Consider the following 20,306-nt stretch of genomic DNA (forward strand, 5'->3'; position numbering starts at 1 on the left):
GCCATGTTTGTTCAACATCACTTTACATTCGTCATATTTATCTTTTGTCCTACTGCCTTGCTTTCTGATCCTAGTTCCTCCAACGTTCTTGCGGGTGTTCCGCAGACACGCTTAACAAGAAAATGTCCTCTGAAACCAGAATTGGTTTCAGAGGACATGTGTACTCCTCAATACCAGCAGATTAGTTTCGAGCCCAACAATCTTGTGCTCTATCAATTAAACATTCTTTTTCCGTATTTGGAACTCATGGAAAATAGTTAGGTCCCAACAGAGATTTTCAAGGCGAGTAAATAATTGTAAGTCCAGCAGTCAGTGCTACCGTAAAATGTCAGCAGTTATTGGCTAGGCGACCAGCTATTTGTCAGATCAGTTCATTTGCAAGAGACTACAGAATATAAAAATGCCGCTATTTTTGCTATACCGGGCGGCTGCGCACAATTTTTTGTCCGGGGAAGTACTTGACACCTTTTCGGAACAAATTTAAAATATAGATGCCGTGGTCTGAGAAACTCCTTTTAAACAATATAGTGCCCATTTTTACGGGAACACAGCTGCTGCCACTCCTGTTGTGTGTTTTCCTGCAATGACTGACAGGTTTCGCCCAAGCCAGACAGCCCCAACCTGTACGACCCGCCGCGGTGGCTCAGCGGCTAAGGCGTTGTGCTGATGAGCATAAAGACGCGGGTTCGATTTCCGGCAGCGGCGGCCGCTTTTCTGATGGAGGCCTAAAGCAAAACCGCTCGCGTGTTCGAGATTTCGGCGCACGTTAAAGATCCACAGGGGGTCAAAATTAACTCGGAGCCCTCCACTACGGCGCGCATCATCGCCTGCGTTGCATCGGCGCGTTAAACCCTACAATCAATAAAACAATCAATCAAACAATCAATCAATCAATCAATCACCCAACCTGTAAGAACGCGCTACCAGGGTAACAGTTTTAAAAGCTGCTGCGGCGATGTACTGCATGTTTCTGATGGAGGCCTAAAGCAAAATCGCTCGCGTGTACGAGATTTCAGCGCATGTTAAAGATCCAAAGGGGGGTCAAAATTAACTCGGAGACCTCCACTACGGCGCGCCTCATCGCCTGCGTTGCATCGGCGCGTTAAACCCTACAATCAATCAATCAATCAATCAATCAATCAATCAATCAATCAATCAATCAATCAATCAATCAATCAATCAATCAATCAATCAATCAATCAATCAATCAATCAATCAATCTATCAATCAATCAATCAATCAATCAATCAATAAATCAATAAATCAATCAATCAATAAATCAACCTGTACGAATGCGATACCAGGGTAAAAGTTCTAAAAGCTGCTGGGGCGATGTACTGCATGTTTCTTTAATCTGTTCTGAAACGCTTCTGTGCAAGTAAACGTTACTGATCAGTAAATTTGACTGTCAAGGGACACTGAAGATAAAATGGCAGTTGCTCTACTTCGAAAGATTAGCTACCGAAACTAGGAATATACTACTCTTACGCGTAGCTTTTTTTACTGAGATAGAAAATAGTGAAAACATGACGACAGGTGCCGCCGCTATGGCTATACCCCGCAACTTGCACAAGATGTGGTTGAACCTTTGAAAACGTCTGTGGTGCGAAACACCTTTCCTGGCGTCCGCTGCATCGAACTACTCATTTATTCTTTGCGCGGCGGGACCGCTTCTTGAGAAAGCGTGCGAGCTACGCACTAGCGGTTGATTGAAAGACAACATTCCCGGGGCCTCAACATGACAATGTTGCTCTTAAAAAAAATCACGCCATATCCACGGAATGAATGATGATAAGTGGGGCGAAGCTCGAGAGGGGGAGATCATCGGTAACCGTAACTCACCCGTGCAAGTTCGCCCATTACATCATTAAGACGTAAGACTGTGTGCGTGCATTGTACAAATCAACTTTTATTTTGTTCTTGTTCGTTTGTTGTTGTTGTTGTAGGGTTTGTGAGGCTGCAAGCAAGCGCTCGTATCGGCAGGAAAACCCCGATGCAGTGAGGGCTCGCGAGGCGGCTGCAAAACGCATCAAGCGAGCTCAGCCCGAAGCTGCCGACGCGCGGTTTAAGCGCGACTTTCTAGACGACATGCTTCGGCCTCTCTTTCGCGCACGGCGGGATCCTGTCGGCGAGCGAGCGCTGCCGCCGCCCTGCGCGCCCTCCGCTCCGATGCCTTGTCAACAACCACCTCCTCCATCCGGTGACTCGTTGGGAAAGAGGCAGCGCGTCAACAGCGATTGCCTTTTATAGTGTCACGAATGACGTCATCATGACGTCACTCACACCAGCGCCACCTGCGAGTGAGTCATCGAACTAGGCGGTCACGTAGCGCCACCTGCGAGTGAGTCATCGAACTAGGTGGTCACGTACCACGAGACACAAGGGATGGACATACCCACGGCTTTAGGAGCTTCGCCCCTAAAAACTCTGAGCTGATCACGGGTACTATGAAGAAAAATGTTGCCTAGTCTTCCGGAGCTGCGAAGGGTGTGGAAGGTCGGGAAAGCACGACTTATTTCACCGCAACTGACCAACTGCTCGGTGTGTGGTCGCGTTGAACTCGGGTACTTCTATAGCGCTATACATCACCGCTGAGTTGCTTGCTTTCGGCTTTTCGTGACGCAAACAGCGGCTGTCGCTGTTTGCGTCGCCTTCGATGAGCGGTTGATAGCGACTTATCAGCAATTCAGGCCTCTTTCGGCACCGAATCAACGCAAAAATGGCTATAGCCACGTTGCGCTGGTGCATGCCTCGCAATCAGCAGCGCCGTTTTCTATATTCCGATGGTTTGGGGGGCCATTTCTTGTAGGAAAGATGCCAGGCGTATCACGGTAGGAAAGATGCCAGGCATATCACGGGCTCGGTTCATAGCAATCATAATACGTAATTGCCGGCGCTTTGTCCTAGACACGGACAGCGTGGATTATCTCGAGTCAGGCATAGGTGCCCACACAAAGAAGGCACCTAAGGAAACGTCATGATAACAAGTCCTCGAAGAACGAAGAGCTTTGCGCAGGCGAAAATACGTCATTAGGTGCTATTGTAGCCGACCAGTCAGATTGCAGATGATAGAAAAGGCAGCGACGAATAGTTGCATTCATGACGGCCGTCTTTCTTTACACCGTGACTCAGTGTCAACGACATAGATTGTTGGTATAGAATGCTGCAAGCGGTCGTTGATAACGGCTCGATAAAAAGTCGCTCCTTTATCTGCGCCCCTGCGTGCGCTGCAGACAACTTTACTAGGAAGAGTGCTGCGCTCACAGCAGTCTCTGTGCGGTGCAACGTGCCCATGGGAAGGTCCGACTTTCTCTTTAAACCAACTTGCTGGTTGACTTTAGTGTCCCTTTAAATACATATGGAGGTCTGTTTACTTCAGATGAAATCCTGTCATGGGACACACATTTATGCTTTGCATATAAACCAAGTTGCATACAGCAATATTAAGCGACCATTTCGGCGAAGTTTTTTAGATTTTCAGAACACACGCGCTCTTGAGGCAGACGCGGTAACTATTCTACATGTGATCGTAGAATTCCAATACCAAGTCATGTTCGGAAATGGGCCTAAACAGAAAACTTTGCACCTTTTATGCTCTTCGCCAAACATGCTTTTAAGGGTAGAAAGAGATTAATGTGCGAGAAGCACGCAAACGGAAGACTACTGTAACCAAAGTTTTATGGAGAGGCAAACTCGGTGTATTTTAACATGACGTGCCAATTTAGGAGACACTGCGGAAAGGACCAAGCTAAAACTGGCAAGTATACGGCAATGAGATTAAAAGCTCTTAATCGGATGGCACCATTGCCGCCTCGATGTTCCGGAAATCGGTTCCTAATTTTTTTCATCCTCCACTTCACGCTTTTCATCGTGGCGCTGCCAATTGCCTGAGTTCGTCCATTTTCTTCTTCCGAGCTTCTTTTCCAACGACCCTTCAGTGTTTTGTGTTTCACCTCATTAAGTGCCCGCACTTATCATTTTGTCTCTCAATTCATCTGACAAGAGCGTGTCAGAGTTTCGGCTCATGTTTCCCTGCGACTTCCCCAAATTTCGCAAATTATGTGATGTGGGGATGTGTTGTCTCAAACAGCTTGATCCAAAAGTTTACTCGGTGTACTGACCTTGAGACGATAGGAAGTGATCCCCTCCAAATTTTAATATCATAACCAGATGTGTCTGCGTCTCGGTGCGAAAGCAACTTCGGATGCACAGACTGGACTGCCTCAAAAACCGTGTCGACGTGGAGATAACCGCCGCCACTTCCGACGACGACCTAATGCCAATTATGGCTCGTTGTATAAAGGAGTCCTCGAGAGTCGTACGGGAGCGCCTTGCTATGAAAACTGACGCAGAATACTAAAGGCTGCGTGCTATGCGTAGGCGTGCTGAGCGGAAGGCTCACCGTACTAAAGATTTAGAGGATTTGACTCAGGCCCGTAAAGCTCAAAGGCATGTGAGACGCTATTTGGAAAAGTTGCGTCGACAACTGTGGCGTGACTTCTGTAGTAGATTGGACGTCCGTAACCCTCTCTCTCGTATATGGCGAGTCATAAAGGGCATGCGCAAGAACAACCAGCAGCTCAATCCATTCGGGGCACTGTCATCACACGAACGAATCCCCCAAAAAGAAGCGGCTGAAGAGTATTTTAGGCTCCCGTCTACGATTTCTCTGCCTCCAGTGTCCTCTCTGCGTGTTCCCGACACAGTGCCACCGGCCTCCATACCTGCCATGGACCTTCCATTTTCGAAAGGCAAACTCAATGCGGCAATATCAAACGTCAAGAAACTCTCTTCTCTAGCTTGCGACGGCATAACATGCGAGGCGATTTCCCACCTCTCTCATCACTCCCGCTTACGCCTTCTGGAATATTATAACTCGACGTGGCTGCGGAGTACAGTGCCTGCAGAATGGAAAAGAGCCAAAATTACCGCAATTCTAAAACCCGGAAAGCACCCATCACGGTACGACTGTTTCTGTCCCATAGTTCTACATAGTTGCATTGGCAAAATCACGAAAAAAAATGATCTTTTAAAGAATTACTTGGTACATGGAAAATAAGAATCTTTATCCACCGGAAATGAATGGGTTTCGAGAAAACCGGTCAGCTATCGACACTATCCTTGCTCTCGTGGCGTCCCTAGAAGAAGGATTACACCACGGAGATATAGCAACAGTGGTTTATCTAGACATAAAGTCGGCATTTGATTCGGTCTTTCATACAGCCATTCTAGAGTTCCTTGCTGCTCTTGGACTTGGTGGGAGGCTGTATGCATGGATTTCCAGCTGCTTGAAATGACGAGAGCTTCTTATGAGCACACAGGAAGGTCCTATGTCATATTACAGTATAAAAAAGGGGTACCTCAAGGAGCGGTTTTGAGTCCTTGGTTATTTAACATTACACTAATCGACCTAAAGCGTGTGCTTCCTCCTCGTGTAAAGGTTACAATTTACGCCGACGACATCTGCATTTGGAGTGCAGCAAGGTCACGTCTAAATACACAACAGAGGCTACAGAAAGGTCTAAAAACGTCTCTGAATACCTTGCACCGAACGGCCTCCGCCTCTCACCTGAGAAGAGCGTTGCCATGGCATTCTCCCGCAAGCGGATGACTCAGTACCCATTCACTCTTGGGGGCCGTTGCCTGCCTTATGTGCGCACTCAAAGATACCTCGGGATAACCATAGATCGAAACCTCTCCTGGGCCCCTCTGGTTTGGAGACTACGTACTCGCATTTCCGCGGCGGCGCAAGTCATTGGATACCTTGCCGGAAGTCAATGGGGCAGTGACTGTCGATCGATGGGGCTTCTCTCCAAGGCTTATGTTGATGGCTTGATGCGTTATAGCCTGCCTGTTTTGCAGCAGCTCTCGACCACAAGCAAAAAGGAGCTGATGGGGCAAGAAATAACGGTCTGCGCACCTTCCTTGGCCTTCATAGGGGCTCTTCCTGCGCTGGTACCGTTGCGGAGGCTGGCTGCTTGCCCTTAGATGTTCTTGGGCTACAGGAAACATTCCGAATGTACTCTATTTCACACATCAACCAATCTTTTGACCCGTGTTGTACAACGCAACGAAATCTCCAGCTTTGCAGAGATGATAAACTCCATTAACATATCTTTACCATCCCAAGCGCGACCAACCATGCCGTCTGATTTCCCCCCCTGGACTCTGTCACCGGTGTACATAAACCTCAACGTACCTGGTGTCACCTCAAAGAAAACACTCCCTGAATTGTGCCTCCTTCAACTCGTGCTCGCCCACATCAGTGGCTGTTATTCACATATGGCCCACATTTTTACGGATGGTTCATCTACACCTCACAGTAGGCATCGGGTGTCTACGTTTCGTTTACCGAGCAAGCGCTGTCCTTCCACCTTGAACGTGCAAGGTCATCCACGTCGGCCGACCTTCATGCAATTAGACAAGCCCTCCGTTACATTCTTCGTCAGCCATCAGTAGAATGGGCTATATTCACGGAATATACACAGCACTGCATACCCTACAGCACGCCAGTTGCTTCAGCCTTCACGACCATGTATCCCGCGACATCACCTACCTGCACCATCTAGCCTACGTCGCTGGGCATCCTGTGACCTTGCAATGCATACCCGCATTTGGTGGCGTTCTCGGCAACGAGAAAGCAGATGAGAATGCTCGCAGAGGGCTACAACTGCGCAATGTAAGAAAATTTTTTTTGCAAAGTACAAGGCTGCACCGCTAGCGAAGCAGCTTGCCGTAGAGTAACAAAACCGCCTCTGGTCTTTCCCCGAAACTCACCACCCTTTTCTGTATTATATAGACTCTGTTCCGAGAACGAGGCTCCCAGAACAAATCCCACGTCGACTTGACACGCTCTACCATCGGCTGCGCCTCAGCGCAACACTTACGAACTCCTACCGACATCACCTCGGTCAAACCACAAACCCTTACTGTGATAACTGTGGTTTGCCAGAAACTGCTGAACACGTTTTATTAATGTCCGGCGTACAGCCAGAAACGGAACCACCTCGCCAAGAAGATAGAGTGCCTGAATAACGGACTTTTATCATTGAAAGCTCTTCTTGGACCAAGGTCATCTCCATCATCCCAGCGAAAGGTGTTAGATGCACTGTTTTATTATTTACACGACATCGGCGTAGCAGAGACACTGTAGAACTCTACATCGTCATCCTGTGAGACCACCTTTACTTTTACGTGACCCACGGAACACTCCACGTTGCCGTCTTTTTTACCTCTTCTATTTCTCCCCTCTCTTTCACCCTACTTCCTTTAGGGACTTTACTCCCTCCACCGCACCCCCGCAGAGTAGCATGTAGGCGAATACATGCCTGCAGACCTCTCTGCTTTCTTTTAATATAGAGCTCCCTCTCTCTCTTTCTCTCTCTCTTTTTCTCTCTCTCTCTCTCTCTCTCTCCTGCGAATGCTTGAAATAGCATGGCTCCCTTAATCTTGCATCTAACGAACAAATAAATTTGAGCTATACGTACAGTTTCTTCTTGCCTTATGAGTGCTTTGTTATATTTGTCCTAATATAAGTTCCTTCTATTTCTACGAAACTAATTCACATATTAAAAACTGTCTATTCGTGCTACGAGTTAGTTTAACCCCTCGCGCTTTTTAATGACAGTCTTCTGTGACTATATTTGCTCGCATTTTTTTCTTTCTAGTGACGGAATCGGTCGCACCGGTGCATTTGTCCTCGTGGACAGCATGTTGACCCAGGCTGAGGCTGAGGGTGGAGTCGACCTAGTGGCTCAGCTCAACGCCATGCGACAGAGCAGGGTGGACCTGATAGATTCATTGGTGAGAAGCATTAAACTTTTATCCATGTCACAGGTAATAGAATGAAATGGTACTGTCTGGTACTGTGTAATAGCCTAAAATGCTGGTGTACATCACCCTGAGATTTGCAGAAACCTTCGGTGAACAGGGACCTTAAAAACCTGGAAGGGAATAAGGTACATCTCCTTGGCCACTCTTGTGTTTTACTCGGTCTGTAAAGTTTTTACTGTTGTTCAATTGTCGCGAAGAATAAACCCCAGCCATGGTATCTTGTGCAAGAAAACATTATTTTTAAGCATCAATTTGTTAAATCGCTTAGCCAGGAGGCGTGTAAAAAGTAAAAAAACACAGGTTAATCTGTACATTACGTAAGCAGAATTTTTATACAAAAGTATTTACAATGTACGAAAATTTAAATTTCCAAATAATATAGTTCTTGCTTATTAACAGATTATTCATTCTGTATTCACTAGCCACTTATTTATTTATTATTCACTAATACCAATGTCATTAAAAACTGCTTTTTAGTCATCCCAAAACTCCACAAAGATGGCAAAACCGGTCTTTCTTCAGTCTGCCACCGGAAGCTAAGGTTCACCAAGATTGTAATACTGACCGCAGCGCTTACAAAATCTTCATGAAGCATTACCTTATATTTCAGTTTCTTGAATAATAGAAAGGTACAGCGAGAACATAACGTGCGCCAGTCAAACGACCACTATTATGGGTTCATTGTAATGCTTTCCTTGTTACTGTCTTGCATTGCAGGAACAATACATCTTTGTCTACAATATTCTGGTGGAGATACTTTGCCCCAAGAACCACAAGCTGTCCATCGAAGAGTTTGTCAGGCTCCACCCGAAGCTTAAAGCCAAGTTCCCTGCAACTGGCAAGAGCTTGATTAACCTTGAGTTCGAGGTAAGAGGTAGCAGTATGACCTCCGCTAAACTTTCCTTCTGTTGTGCCTAACTGGCGTAGTACAACTGAACAGCCTGCAACACTTTTTTACTTTCTTCAGCCACAAATGGCGGACGTAGCTCACACATTCTTGCCAACAGCACAGTAGTTGAGTGCGCATTTTTCCTAATTAATGCATTTTGGGATAAAGTGGTGACAGTGTTCTATTGGTCATTTACCTTGTTAAGAGTGGCAGTATCATTCATGTCTACATGAGCAAACATCGCCTTCGTAACAATGAAGTATTACAAATAATTGTGTTATAATATGTAGAGAAAAATGAATTTCATATATAATAAGAGGCATAAGGCATAATTACGCAAATGAAGGTAACAGGACGAGGTAAACATAAATCCTCATGTTCATTACTCCTGGAAAACGATATGTTAACAGGTCGCTGGTTTAAGATTCTGAAACATAAAACAACGGCTACAAATCTTGCAAGCAAAACAAAGCTGGCACATAACAGGGCCAGCTGTCCAGAAGCCGACAATGTCCCCGCTCAAGATTAGCCAATTTGCCTGAGACTCGCCTCCAGCAATGGTTAAGCGTTGGGAACACACACTCTTTGGAATTTGGCCTATACCAAACAGGGAGAGAGAAAGGGCGAGAGCTGCAGCGCAAACCCACACCCACGTAGTCCACCTCATCCTGAGCGCCACGGCGGCAGCAGGTACCTTATATTGGGGGAAGCTTGCAAAATCGTTTATAGAAGCTTCTTGACAAACTGCACCCGAACGCATTTAGAAAACATTTATGATTTCAACCCGCAATAAATGAGTAAGCAAATGAAAGATTCAGCAGTTTTATTAAAAAGACAAGAAAGTAGCCATGTAGAAGTGCGTGACGAAAGCATGGTAGTCTTCTTCATGGTTTCCCAAGCACGCGACCTTAGGATGCTTCTAACTTTGTTGCTCATATTGCTTCAACCATGCCAGCTTCCAGACAAACTGATTTTGAGAATAATTAAAATACTTAGGTCATGATGAGTGGCTGGAGGGAGCATTTTAAGAGCGTTGAGGAAATGATGGGTCCAATTGCTGCTTTTACCCTGTACCTGGCGCCCGACACCCAGAGTATTCGTAATTGTCACACTGGTACTACAAGATTTAAAATGCCTTTAGGTGCTACTAGAGCGCTCCTCCTAGACGACTCAGCGTAATTGTGCCAGATGCGATGCTTTTTTCTTTGTTTTACATTTTGCAAAAATTAGGCATCGGCAACACTATAACTTGCGAAGATTCGTTTTTTTTAAACCCCTTATTGTTTAAGAGCTCTTAGAAAAGACAGTGCTACTTGAAGGATGTTCTTCAAACTCTACTGTTTGGTCCCTACAATGCAGAATTACAACTTTGTCCTGGTCTTACCATGAATATTCGTTGAGAAATACCGCCTTCAACGGGGTGGGATCATACACACTGCAAAATTCTACTCTGCCCCATCCTCAATCTTCCACCCCGAATCACGTTGCAGGCGAGTCTGTGAACCGTGAAAAAGACATTGTTGCGTCTATTACAGCTGCAGGCATCACCCGTTTGTGCAGAGAACCCAATGTCTTATATTTCCAAGGGTTGGGCTGTAATTTGCTCCTGAAGTAGCATTTCTTTTAATGGTCGCACTAACACTTTCAGGGCTTGTGCCTCGAACTAACATTAAAGCCGGAGATACCTCCAGTACAGAGCGGTACTGCGTGATTCGATCGCTGCAGAAGGTATGACTTGTAGTTCAGATTTGCATTCGTTGCTTTTAGGTAGATATCGAAGCATACGTAGCTGCAACTGATCGAAAGCTGCTCCTTAGCAACGATATGGCTTCAGTGGTGTCGCTTAAGTCCGCAAAAACAGCGGCAACGAACTAGGAAGGAGAAAGCTGTTTTCAGCCAGCTTAACGTTTTTAATATGCATACAGCCTCGCAAGTTAGCTTCAGTTCTACTTTCTGACTTCTTTATCGAAGTATTCAATCTATTAGTTGGCTACTTCTTAAGAGGGTTTAACAGTTTTTAAAAGGTTTACACAAGTGTTGCAGCGGCCTTTAAAAATGTCTGCACTCCTCCTGAGTGTAGACTCACTTAGCACTCGATAGACGTGACTGGAGACCTTTCCGAGGGTCTTGCGTCCTGCAGTGGACATACGCAAGCTGCTGCTGCTGTTACTGCTAATGATGATGATGATTTATTCTACACGAGTGTAGTTCTATTTTCACATAGTTGAGAAAACCATCCGGTACCTCTGGCAATTGCGCCGGAGACGCAATGTTAAGCACCATAGTGAAGTTGTAATTAACATACCTACCCGTGTAGCCCCGCATTTTTCGGGAATGAATTTTTTGTTTCGCCAAATGTCTTGAGTGCAGGCATTTTGAAACGGACGAGAGAAGTTTTTCTCCACAAGTGAAGGGCCTTGTAAATCTATCTTACCGAGTGGTGTCTACAAATTCATTTCTCGGTGGCGGTCCTCGATTATGTGTACTACATATTAGCCATCACAAATATTATGTTGATGTGCTGGATCATCGTTTGGTGTAATAACCTTTTCCCTCAGGAGCTGGACCGGATGCATCCCCCTCAAGTTCCAGAGGACTTTAGAAGCGCTCACGCCGCGACAAACCTGGCTGGTACGTCACACAAATCAGGACATAATTCCACGTTTTGGCGGTTCGAACTGTTTATTGCCAGTCATTATAATATGCTGCGTCCATCTTTCCAGGTGACAGTGGGAAGCGCCTTTTGAGGGCAACATCTGACGGTTTGAAGACGGGCTACATCAACTCAATATACGTCGATGTAAGGAACATTACTTACAGTGATATGGCTTCCAGTGCGCTGTTACATTTCCTGCCGTTTTTCTAGGAGGCTGTGCTGTTAAACATTTTCAACCTTTTTTTTTTGTTAAATGTTAGGGAAGCATGGTAACCCTGGTTTTACGATTGTGAACCCCTTCAAGTCAATACCTTTCTCTTCCCGCTTTGGGATATGGCGTTTGTTTGCCGAAAAGACCAGAGTACACATAAAACTGGTCACATCATCCCCCCCCCACAATGTTTTTGTTGTGCATAAAAATGTCTTCGGGAAGCAATATTTCACGAGGCAGACGTGGCAGGTGTAATGGCTAGTATTTTGGGCGCAAAATATTTGCAGACACAACGCTGGTTTTACATTGTGTTCGGTTGGTGTAGTTTTGTAATCGAAAGTATCAAGAAAAAAATTGAATTTTATTCTTACATTTGCTCCCCAACTTTGATTTCGAAACAAGAAAACTGATCATAACATAGTACACGAAACAACACTGACGCTATTCTCAGTCTTCCCTGTGGGCTTGACCGCAGAAGTAGTGCAAAATGTACATTATACCCGTGTGTCTTTTATTGCGTAGCATTCTTCTCTGAGTACCCCAACAGGCGTGACAGTGTAACGCCCAGCGTTTCTACAAAAATGCAGATATTGCTGAAGTTACACCTTACCTGTAATCGCCATATTAGCGTAAACGGACATAACTGGTAGCACCAAATTTTGAAAAATTAAGAAATAAGAAAAATACATAAAATTACGGAAAATGGAGAAAAATGTAACGCTCCGCATTTGAACGATAATGCAAATTTTGCGAGAGTTCTAGGTGTAGACGTTGAAATAGCGTAAATGGAAAAAAGCGGCCCAACAAAATTTTGAAAAACTAAAAATAAGAAAAATAAAAAGAGATTACGGGAAATGGTGGAGCTTATAACACATGGCATTTCCACAATAATGCAGATTTCGCGAAAGTTTCGCCTATGATCACTATAATAGCGTAAATTCAGATAATTGGTCGAACAAAATTTAGAAAACTAAAACAAGAAGAAAGCTATACCACAAATACGAAACATGGCGAAGCGTGTAACGCTCTGCATTTCGACAATAATGCATATTTCGGGAACGTTTCGCCTATAAACCTTATAATAGCGTAAATGGAGATAATTGGTATGACTTCATTTAGACTTTACACTTTAGAATTAAAAATGTGACTTTAAAACGCTCAAACTCAGTACAAGCGGCATAAGAGTGACACGCAATATTAAATAATTCTTTGAATTTCTCCAAACTTTTTTGTCTTTAAGCTAAATAATAATAACAAAGTTAAGAATTATATGAAAAAAGTTTTGAGCAGTGGCCGAAAAAACAGTGAAAAAGAGCACGACACCAGGAGCATTGCAGGGGAGCGGAGCCTTGCTGCAAAGCTCCTTGTGGCGTGTTGCGTGATTTTGGAGAACTGCCGAAACAATTACTTCTGGAACGTGACATCTCGTAAAAGATGTCAATGCACCTAATGCAACTTATTGTGCGCAAGTGACAAGCAACATGCATATAAATTTATCCTTTATGCCTTTCACTCACTATAATTTTTGACATTCCCATATTAAATGAAGATACTCTTTCAACTTATTTTACTTTGCCGTTTCTCTATTATTTGTCTTAAGAAGTGTATTGTATTTTTTAATAGGGGTACAAGAGGAGCAAGGCATACTTGGTGACGCCAATGCCAGTGCTGGAAACCATCGACGACTTCTGGGAGATTCTAGCAGGCAGCAAAGCCGTCACCCTTGTCACGCTTGGTCCCCTTGAAGACGAGGTATGCGTGCCATCAACACAGCTATTCACTGACAGCTCGTAGATTAGAACTTCAATAATTTGAATTTGTTTGTAGCTTGAACTGCAACCCTTGGTCCGGTCAAACGTCATAGAATCTAGGAATAACAAAGCCCGGATGCAACATTAGTGGGTTCCTCCCTGGGTAATGCAAACTACGCAGCACCGCGCTGGCGGCTGGGATGCGGGTAAATGACCAGAGAAACGTAGCCGTCACCTACACGCGAAATCGCGTCGCCTTCGACACAAAGAGAAGAAAGAGAGAAGGTACATTGGTTAAAATAAACCGAATTGAAACCTACATGACGGAAATCTTGGAAGACATTTTCTGCCGAGTACCTCGATGTGGGCCCCAGTGCGTTGATATCACGTGCGCTGACAGATCAAATCATATCTCAGATCACAAGCGCAGAAACCGCACCCCAGGAGTGAAGATCGTTTCCCCCGAAGTCCCGTGTCGATCAGGAAACCAATCGCCCGGGCTCCGGTTGATTTGGCAGGAGGCTGGCTGGGTGATGGTGTTGAAGTTCTTGGAGATGGCGGTCGAATTGACGAACTCGAGGCGTTGAAGTTGATTAAGTGAAACGGAAGTTTGTGTACAGCTATTTACAGTATGAAAACTGGGTACATGAGAAATAAAAAGAAAAACTTCAAACTTGGCTAGACGCTAGCTCCGAGTGCGCACAAATCACTCGAGCTCCTCAACTTCGTCTAACTCTCCTACTCTCGGAGCGTACACAAACCGCTCGAGAAACCACGGCCGAGACTGTCTCGCCGCAAGATCCGTCTAGTTGCCCGGTGCGGCGCTGCACCCAAACCTCCGACGCGATCTTAATCTCGACTAGGGGGCTCACAAATCCCAACCTAGCGTTAACGGTCGAGACTCCTTGTCTCGCCGGGAACTGAAAGCTCAGCGCTCAGACAAGAACGATTTCCAACGGCCAAGTTCGGCCTTTTAAAACCTCGAGATCACCCTCTCTCGGGAACGCCCCTGTAGCGTTCGCCCACGCGTATGGGAGTGCCCGAATTCACGTAGACAGCTGTCACTCAGCACGTCACCGAATATTCAATGAGGCGCCGCTATCTTCGGGTCAGGAACAGGACAGGACAGGAAGGGACAGGAAGAGAGCGGAATGGGTCAGAGAGCAAACTGGTGTTAAAGACATATTAGTAGAAATTAAGAAGAAGAAATGGACGTGGGCAGTGCATGTAATGCGAAGGCAAGATAACCGCTGGTCATTAAGGGTAACAGAGTGGATCCCTAGAGAAGGCAAGCGTTGCAGGGGGCGGCCGAAAGTTAGATGGGCAGATGAGATCAAGAAGTTTGCGGGGATAAATTGGTCACAGTTGGCACAGGACCGAGGTAATTGGAGAATAGTGGGAGAGGCCTTTGCCCTGCAGTGGGCGTAGATAGGCTGGTGATGATGATGATGATGATGATCTTCGGGTCAACAGCACGCTCGTAGACGAGCAAGTTCGGGCGACCCCGCGGGGTGAAAACGAAAGACGGCGACAGTGCGTCATGCTGACCAGGGTGCGACAACAATGGAGACGCCGGTAATCCCCCCACCTCCTCGACGTTCCTGGAATTCGGCGGCGCCGTCGGCTTTCTCAACGGGGGATTATCCTTGAGGAATGCGGTGGGCCAGACAATCCGTCTCCCGTGCGCGCCGCGACGAATTAGCGGCAGTTGCAGCGCAGTGTCGGCAGTGCCACGTCGCTAGACAGAGCGGCGGGTTTTCACGCGCAGCCCGGGCGCCTGGCCGCTAATCTCATAAGTGGACCTTACACCAGGGCAGTGACCAAATTTTTTGGCCAGTCCACGAGTTATGTTGCGAGGTGATCGAGTTGCCCTCTCCGCTTAACAGAGCACCGCTAAAACGCGCGACCTAATAGTACAGCTCCTCTGAGATAAAGACAGCCTGAAAGTTTGGAGCTATCGCAATGCGTTTGTAGGCCGCGTCCAATGGACCCTTCCATATGTCTAACGGCCAACTTCGCCAGGCTCGTTCAAAATTGCGCCTAGCACCTAAACGTTCCTCACCCACTCTACAACTCCAACAAGGTCGGTGGCAAGCGACCCAAAGCGTAGCACTCTTGTTTACCCTTGTTCAGCCGGTATACAGACACCTCACCATACTCCGAAAAAAAGCCGTATAAACGCCCGGTAGCTGTCCTCATCCCGAAAAAAAATAACACCACCTTCCTGTAGGGGAACCCTGAGTAGTATGCGAAGCAGGCATGTGGTTGATTCGAGTGCCCATTAGTTTTCAGTTCATCGTTTCCGTGAGGCTGATGTACGTAGCTACCGTTATATTTACCGTTTGGTTTCTATAGTAACTACCACGCTTTTCACTTACTGGAACCGCCAAATGGGAAATTGCGTTGACGCCATGGCTGTTTCGCATACTACTCAGGGTTCCCCTACGGGAAGAGGTTTAATTTTATTGGAGGGGGGTGGGGGTGTTAGAGTGGAGAAGCATTAAAGGGAGAGAGAGAGAGAGAACCGTTGTACGTGGTATGAGTTTGTCTTTATTTAGGCACTATCATGCTCATCTTCAACGTAGGTGACCTTGAGCTGTTGCGTGTGTTTCGCTTCGATTATTAACGCCTTATGGTCTCTGAAATAACCCGCCGCGGTGGCTCAGTGGCTAACGCGTTGCGCTGCTGAGCACGACGTCGCGGGTTCGATTCCCGTCCGCGGCGGCCGCTTTTCTGATGGAGGCGAAAAGCAAAAATGCCCGTGTGTACGAGATTTCGGCGCACGTTAAAGATCCCCAGGTGGTCAAAATTAATCCGGAGCCCTCCACTACGGCGCGCCTCATCGCCTGCGTTGCGTCGGCGCGTTAAACCCTACAATCAATCATGGTCTCTGAAATGTAAAGTCAAGGGCTGTTGTAGTGAATGAACGCTAAAGTTGCTAAAGCTGAGGTCGATGCACGTTCCCCGGATGTTTTTGGGCTGCTTGTAATCATGGGCCGCCGAGACTCGCCGACGCACGCCGGCGGCGTCGGCGAGTCTCACGCGCTTCACGCGCGTGAGTCATCAGCGTGAGTCATCGCTTCACGCGCGACGTTTCATCGTCGAAGGCGCGTGAAGCGAGTCTCGCTTCACGCGCCTTCGACGATGAAACGTCGAAGGCGCGTGAAGCGTGCTCGTTTCGTGCCGGCCCAGGAAGACACCGGCAACACTGCCGCTCCAGGAGCCGTAAAAGGGACCGGGCATCTATCAAGCCGAGCATGTCCAGGGGGGGTGTGGATGTAGCAACAACAACGACAACGACAAGGGAGGGACATAGCCCCGACCATGAGATGCTTCGCATCTAAAACCGGACACATCGTCTACATATGCAGAGACCTTATTGTGGCTTTGACCGGGGAGTGTGTAGCCACGGATGGAATGACTCGCTACCGCGCGATTCAAAAGGGGGTCCAGGCATAGGGAAAAGAGTGAGGAGGCAAGGAACAACCCTGCCTAAAGTGCCACGCTTTTTTAAAATCCGAAGCCTCCATAGTGTATCGTTGAGCGCAGGCGTGAGAGAGCTTTTATGCACTCGCCCTTCCCGGACTAGATTCTCGCGCCAGCCAAAGAAACTCATCCCATGTAGTGGGTTCGTAGAGTCATGACGCTGCGGACGCAACGCTTCCTTTAAGGCGGTTGCAATGACCCCAACGCCGGATCTGGTGACGTTACATACAGTCGCCGAAGTGTAGAGTCCCTAAGACTGGTGTGTGATCAGAGATACGCGGAGTGCCCGCAGAAAAGAAAGAACGTCACAGCGTTCAAGATAGTGGCTGAGCTCCGGGGGAAAAAAGAACTTATCCAACCGGCTGCCGGACCGTCCCCTCTCCCGCATGGCGGCAAACCTGTATTCATTCAGCTGTACCCACGTTTCGCAGAGTTGGAACGGGCTTACAAGAACATTTATTGCTTTCGCGCCTACATAGGGTTTTTTACCCTGTCCAGGACTACACACAGTTAAAGACCCCCCCCCCCCCCCCTAGAAACGTGGGGTTGGGCAACTACATCAATGCATCTAAAGATGTAAAAAACGCGGATGAGTCAGAGGCCACGCCGGGGCATAAACAGCCACGGCTCGCACATGACGATTGAGGAGCATAAAATCTACTGCCAACAACACGCGCCCCTCAAAGCTGAATGTGCAGTGAGACTTTCTGGTAGGCTCTTTCGCAAGAAAACAACTCCTACATCCGAAGCTGCCCGACAGGTCGATGGGAAAAACGCCTCTACTGGAAAACGCTTGCCAAAAGCCAACACATCCCGCGGTAAGCGTACATTACATTCCTACAGAAAAAGAACGTCCACATTTTGCGCACGTGCATAAGTCATAATCTCTCGCTGTTTGATCAAGCTTCGAAAACCCTGGGCATGCAGGGAAATAAAATGCACCAGCATGACGATGGTATAAATGCGCTAGTTAATGTTGATGCTCCCACCTACAGTTTGCTATCCTCAGGGGACATCTCAACACACGATTTCTTAGTGTCATCCGCATCTCCTGAGTCAGCGGAAGAAGGCAAACGCCGCTTGGATGCGTCGGGCCAATCCAGGAAGGATGGCGAGCACAGTAGGTCGGCAACCTGGCTTATAGGATTGACCAGACGGGGATCGTTGATCTTGGCCGGAGGCAGAACATTGGCGCTGGCCGTACGAAGGTCAGCCCCAGGTGGCTTGGGCGCGAGACTAGAACAACTCGCCGCTGTCTTGACAGTCATGCCGGGCTTTGTTTGCTCCTTTCGGCGGCTGCGCGAGCCGCTCGAGTTTCCAGAAAGAGTCTTTTGGATGCCGCCAGAGGGTACGGACCAGTGCGGACATGCCAAGATCGGCTCCCAAGTTTTCAGATGATTTCGGTCGGATGATCTACTTGTATCGCTGGGTTTCTGGCCTCAACCAACGCCGGAAGTTGTAGCGTTTAGTGGATACCTGGATTTCGCCGGTGGGTGGTCTTTTCACCGAAGTACTGAACCTTTTCCCCTAGCGCCATGCTGGCAACTACTGGGCCTAACGCTCGGCAGGCCTAGCGGGGCGACGCGCCGGTGGCTGCCATGGATGTACAAAACCAAGGAGAAGAAGCGAAGAAGAAGAAGTCACCACATTCACGTTCCAGATCTAGTCATTATCATGCTTTTCTAGAATAAATGTGTGTTCGTCGCCGCGTCTCCACATCCTCTGCGATTCCTTCGTCTCAATGGATGTTGACACGGCGATCTCCGCTGCAGCTGTCATGGCGGCCGCTTCGATGCAAGTGGAAGGCGAATTCATCGCCGAAGACTATATTGACAAGGAATCGGGCTGGAAGAAGGTCAACAGCCGAAGAGAGAAAAAAGTCAACCGAGCGCAGCATTATAGCTTGCTGCCGAAGGGAAATGTGAGTGCCCGCCGGCCGTTTTCTAGCGTCGTGAATCCGGTGATAAAGGACTCACGCATGCCTCCCATGCCTCAGGGGCAGATCAAGATTGTGATACGCCCCAGAGGGGGATTGAATTTGGAGAAAATGGGCCCTATCGTGGGTAAGACGATTACCGAAGCAGCAAGATTGAGCATAGAGCAAACGCTGCATGACGTAATGTTCCCAAACATTACGCAAAACAATATGGTGGCCAGCACCCCCATAAAAGAAAATGCGGACAAGTACGCTCGCATCAAGATTACAACGGTGGCCGGGAATGTCTTGGAAGTAAACAATTAAGAGACCGCCCCCGGGATACGTGCAAGGGGATTATTAAAAACGTGGACATCGAAGACAGGCCGGCAACCTTTTAAAGGAACTATTTGGACTACCGTAACACGTTGGCGCTAACGTCAAAAGAATCAAGAACTCCGTATTTGTTATTATCGTATTTGATGGACTTCGTGTACCGAACTTTGTTAGATATGGACCTGCTCTAGTACACTGCTACTGATATTGGAAACAAGTGGACGTGTACCACGCTTGCGAAAAAATCGGACACCGGAAGTACGTTTGCCGTCACCCGGTGGTTCAGAATGCAGGGGCACAGCGTGCGCAACCCAAGCGACCCGCATGTCTGCAACCCGAAAAGCAAGCTGTGCGGAAGGCTTGCATGTGACAGCGCACAAATTGTGCAAGATGCGATACTTGATTCCATTCGTCGCGCGTGTAGACGTCAAGAGCGCGCAAAGGCACAGCTGGTGAAGGAAGAGACGCAGATGGTGAGCAACAGGTCCGAATTCAAGGAACGACCTAGCTCGCACAGCCGCTCTCGGTCGCGACGTCGTGCGTCATAAAAACTGCGAGAATGAAGCAGAAACAGTTGTCGCTCCCGCTCCAAGGGGCCGCAGGCGCGTTTCTCGGTTGGTGGGAGCGCAGACTCCTGGCCCGAGAAGGTTAAGAGCAAAGAGAAAGGCCCGGATCAGCCAATGGCCGAAGCGAGTACAAGTCAAGAAAGATATAGCATTCTATAGCTAGAAAAGGAGAACAACAGCCTCAGGGCGGCGTTAGAAGGGCTAACTCTCGAATAGGTCGAGCTCCACTCAGAGATTACTTGCAACAAGTCCTATTCCTCCGAGCGTCCCTCAGATACTGAGGTTTAGAGGTCGATGGAGGTTCTTCCGTCAGAGGGCGAGCATCCCTCAATACCGACATTCCAAGGGCCATGAAGGTTTCTCACTCAGAGGGCGAGGCCACAGTGTGTCCAGCTTCCAAGAAGCGGGTCCTTACTACGGCCAGTAACTTGCAGTTTAAAGCAAAGTCGGAAATGAAGGAGGCTCTATCTGCCATCAACGATAGCATCAAACAGATAAACGACCGACTCACTCGTATTAAGCACAATGAGGACAGCGTCGGAGCTACGCTGCAAAAGTTTGAGGCATACGGTAGTTCCAGCTATGGTGAAGATCTATCCCAAGCATTTAGAAGACGAGGGCAGATCCCACACAAATACCAAATAATAACGCAATACCGCAACG

The 20,306-nt window shown here is 47.5% G+C and overlaps 1 protein-coding gene across 2 annotated transcripts in view; it reads left to right on the plus strand.

Moving 5' to 3' along the window:
- LOC144162559 (receptor-type tyrosine-protein phosphatase epsilon-like) overlaps nucleotides 1-20,306 on the plus strand; it is a 151,410-nt gene that overhangs the window by 104,815 nt on the left and 26,289 nt on the right. For both annotated transcript variants that reach the window (XM_077693149.1, XM_077693148.1), the window contains exons 20-24: nucleotides 7,668-7,803; nucleotides 8,551-8,700; nucleotides 11,281-11,353; nucleotides 11,446-11,522; nucleotides 13,213-13,341. In XM_077693149.1, the coding sequence (XP_077549275.1) occupies nucleotides 7,668-7,803; nucleotides 8,551-8,700; nucleotides 11,281-11,353; nucleotides 11,446-11,522; nucleotides 13,213-13,341 (565 nt within the window). The remainder of the gene's footprint in view (nucleotides 1-7,667; nucleotides 7,804-8,550; nucleotides 8,701-11,280; nucleotides 11,354-11,445; nucleotides 11,523-13,212; nucleotides 13,342-20,306) is intronic.

The sequence above is a fragment of the Haemaphysalis longicornis genome, unplaced genomic scaffold (genome assembly GCF_048455015.1).
Source record: "Haemaphysalis longicornis isolate Haplotype H1 unplaced genomic scaffold, Haemaphysalis longicornis Haplotype H1 scaffold_12, whole genome shotgun sequence".
Classification (NCBI taxonomy): domain Eukaryota; kingdom Metazoa; phylum Arthropoda; class Arachnida; order Ixodida; family Ixodidae; genus Haemaphysalis; species Haemaphysalis longicornis.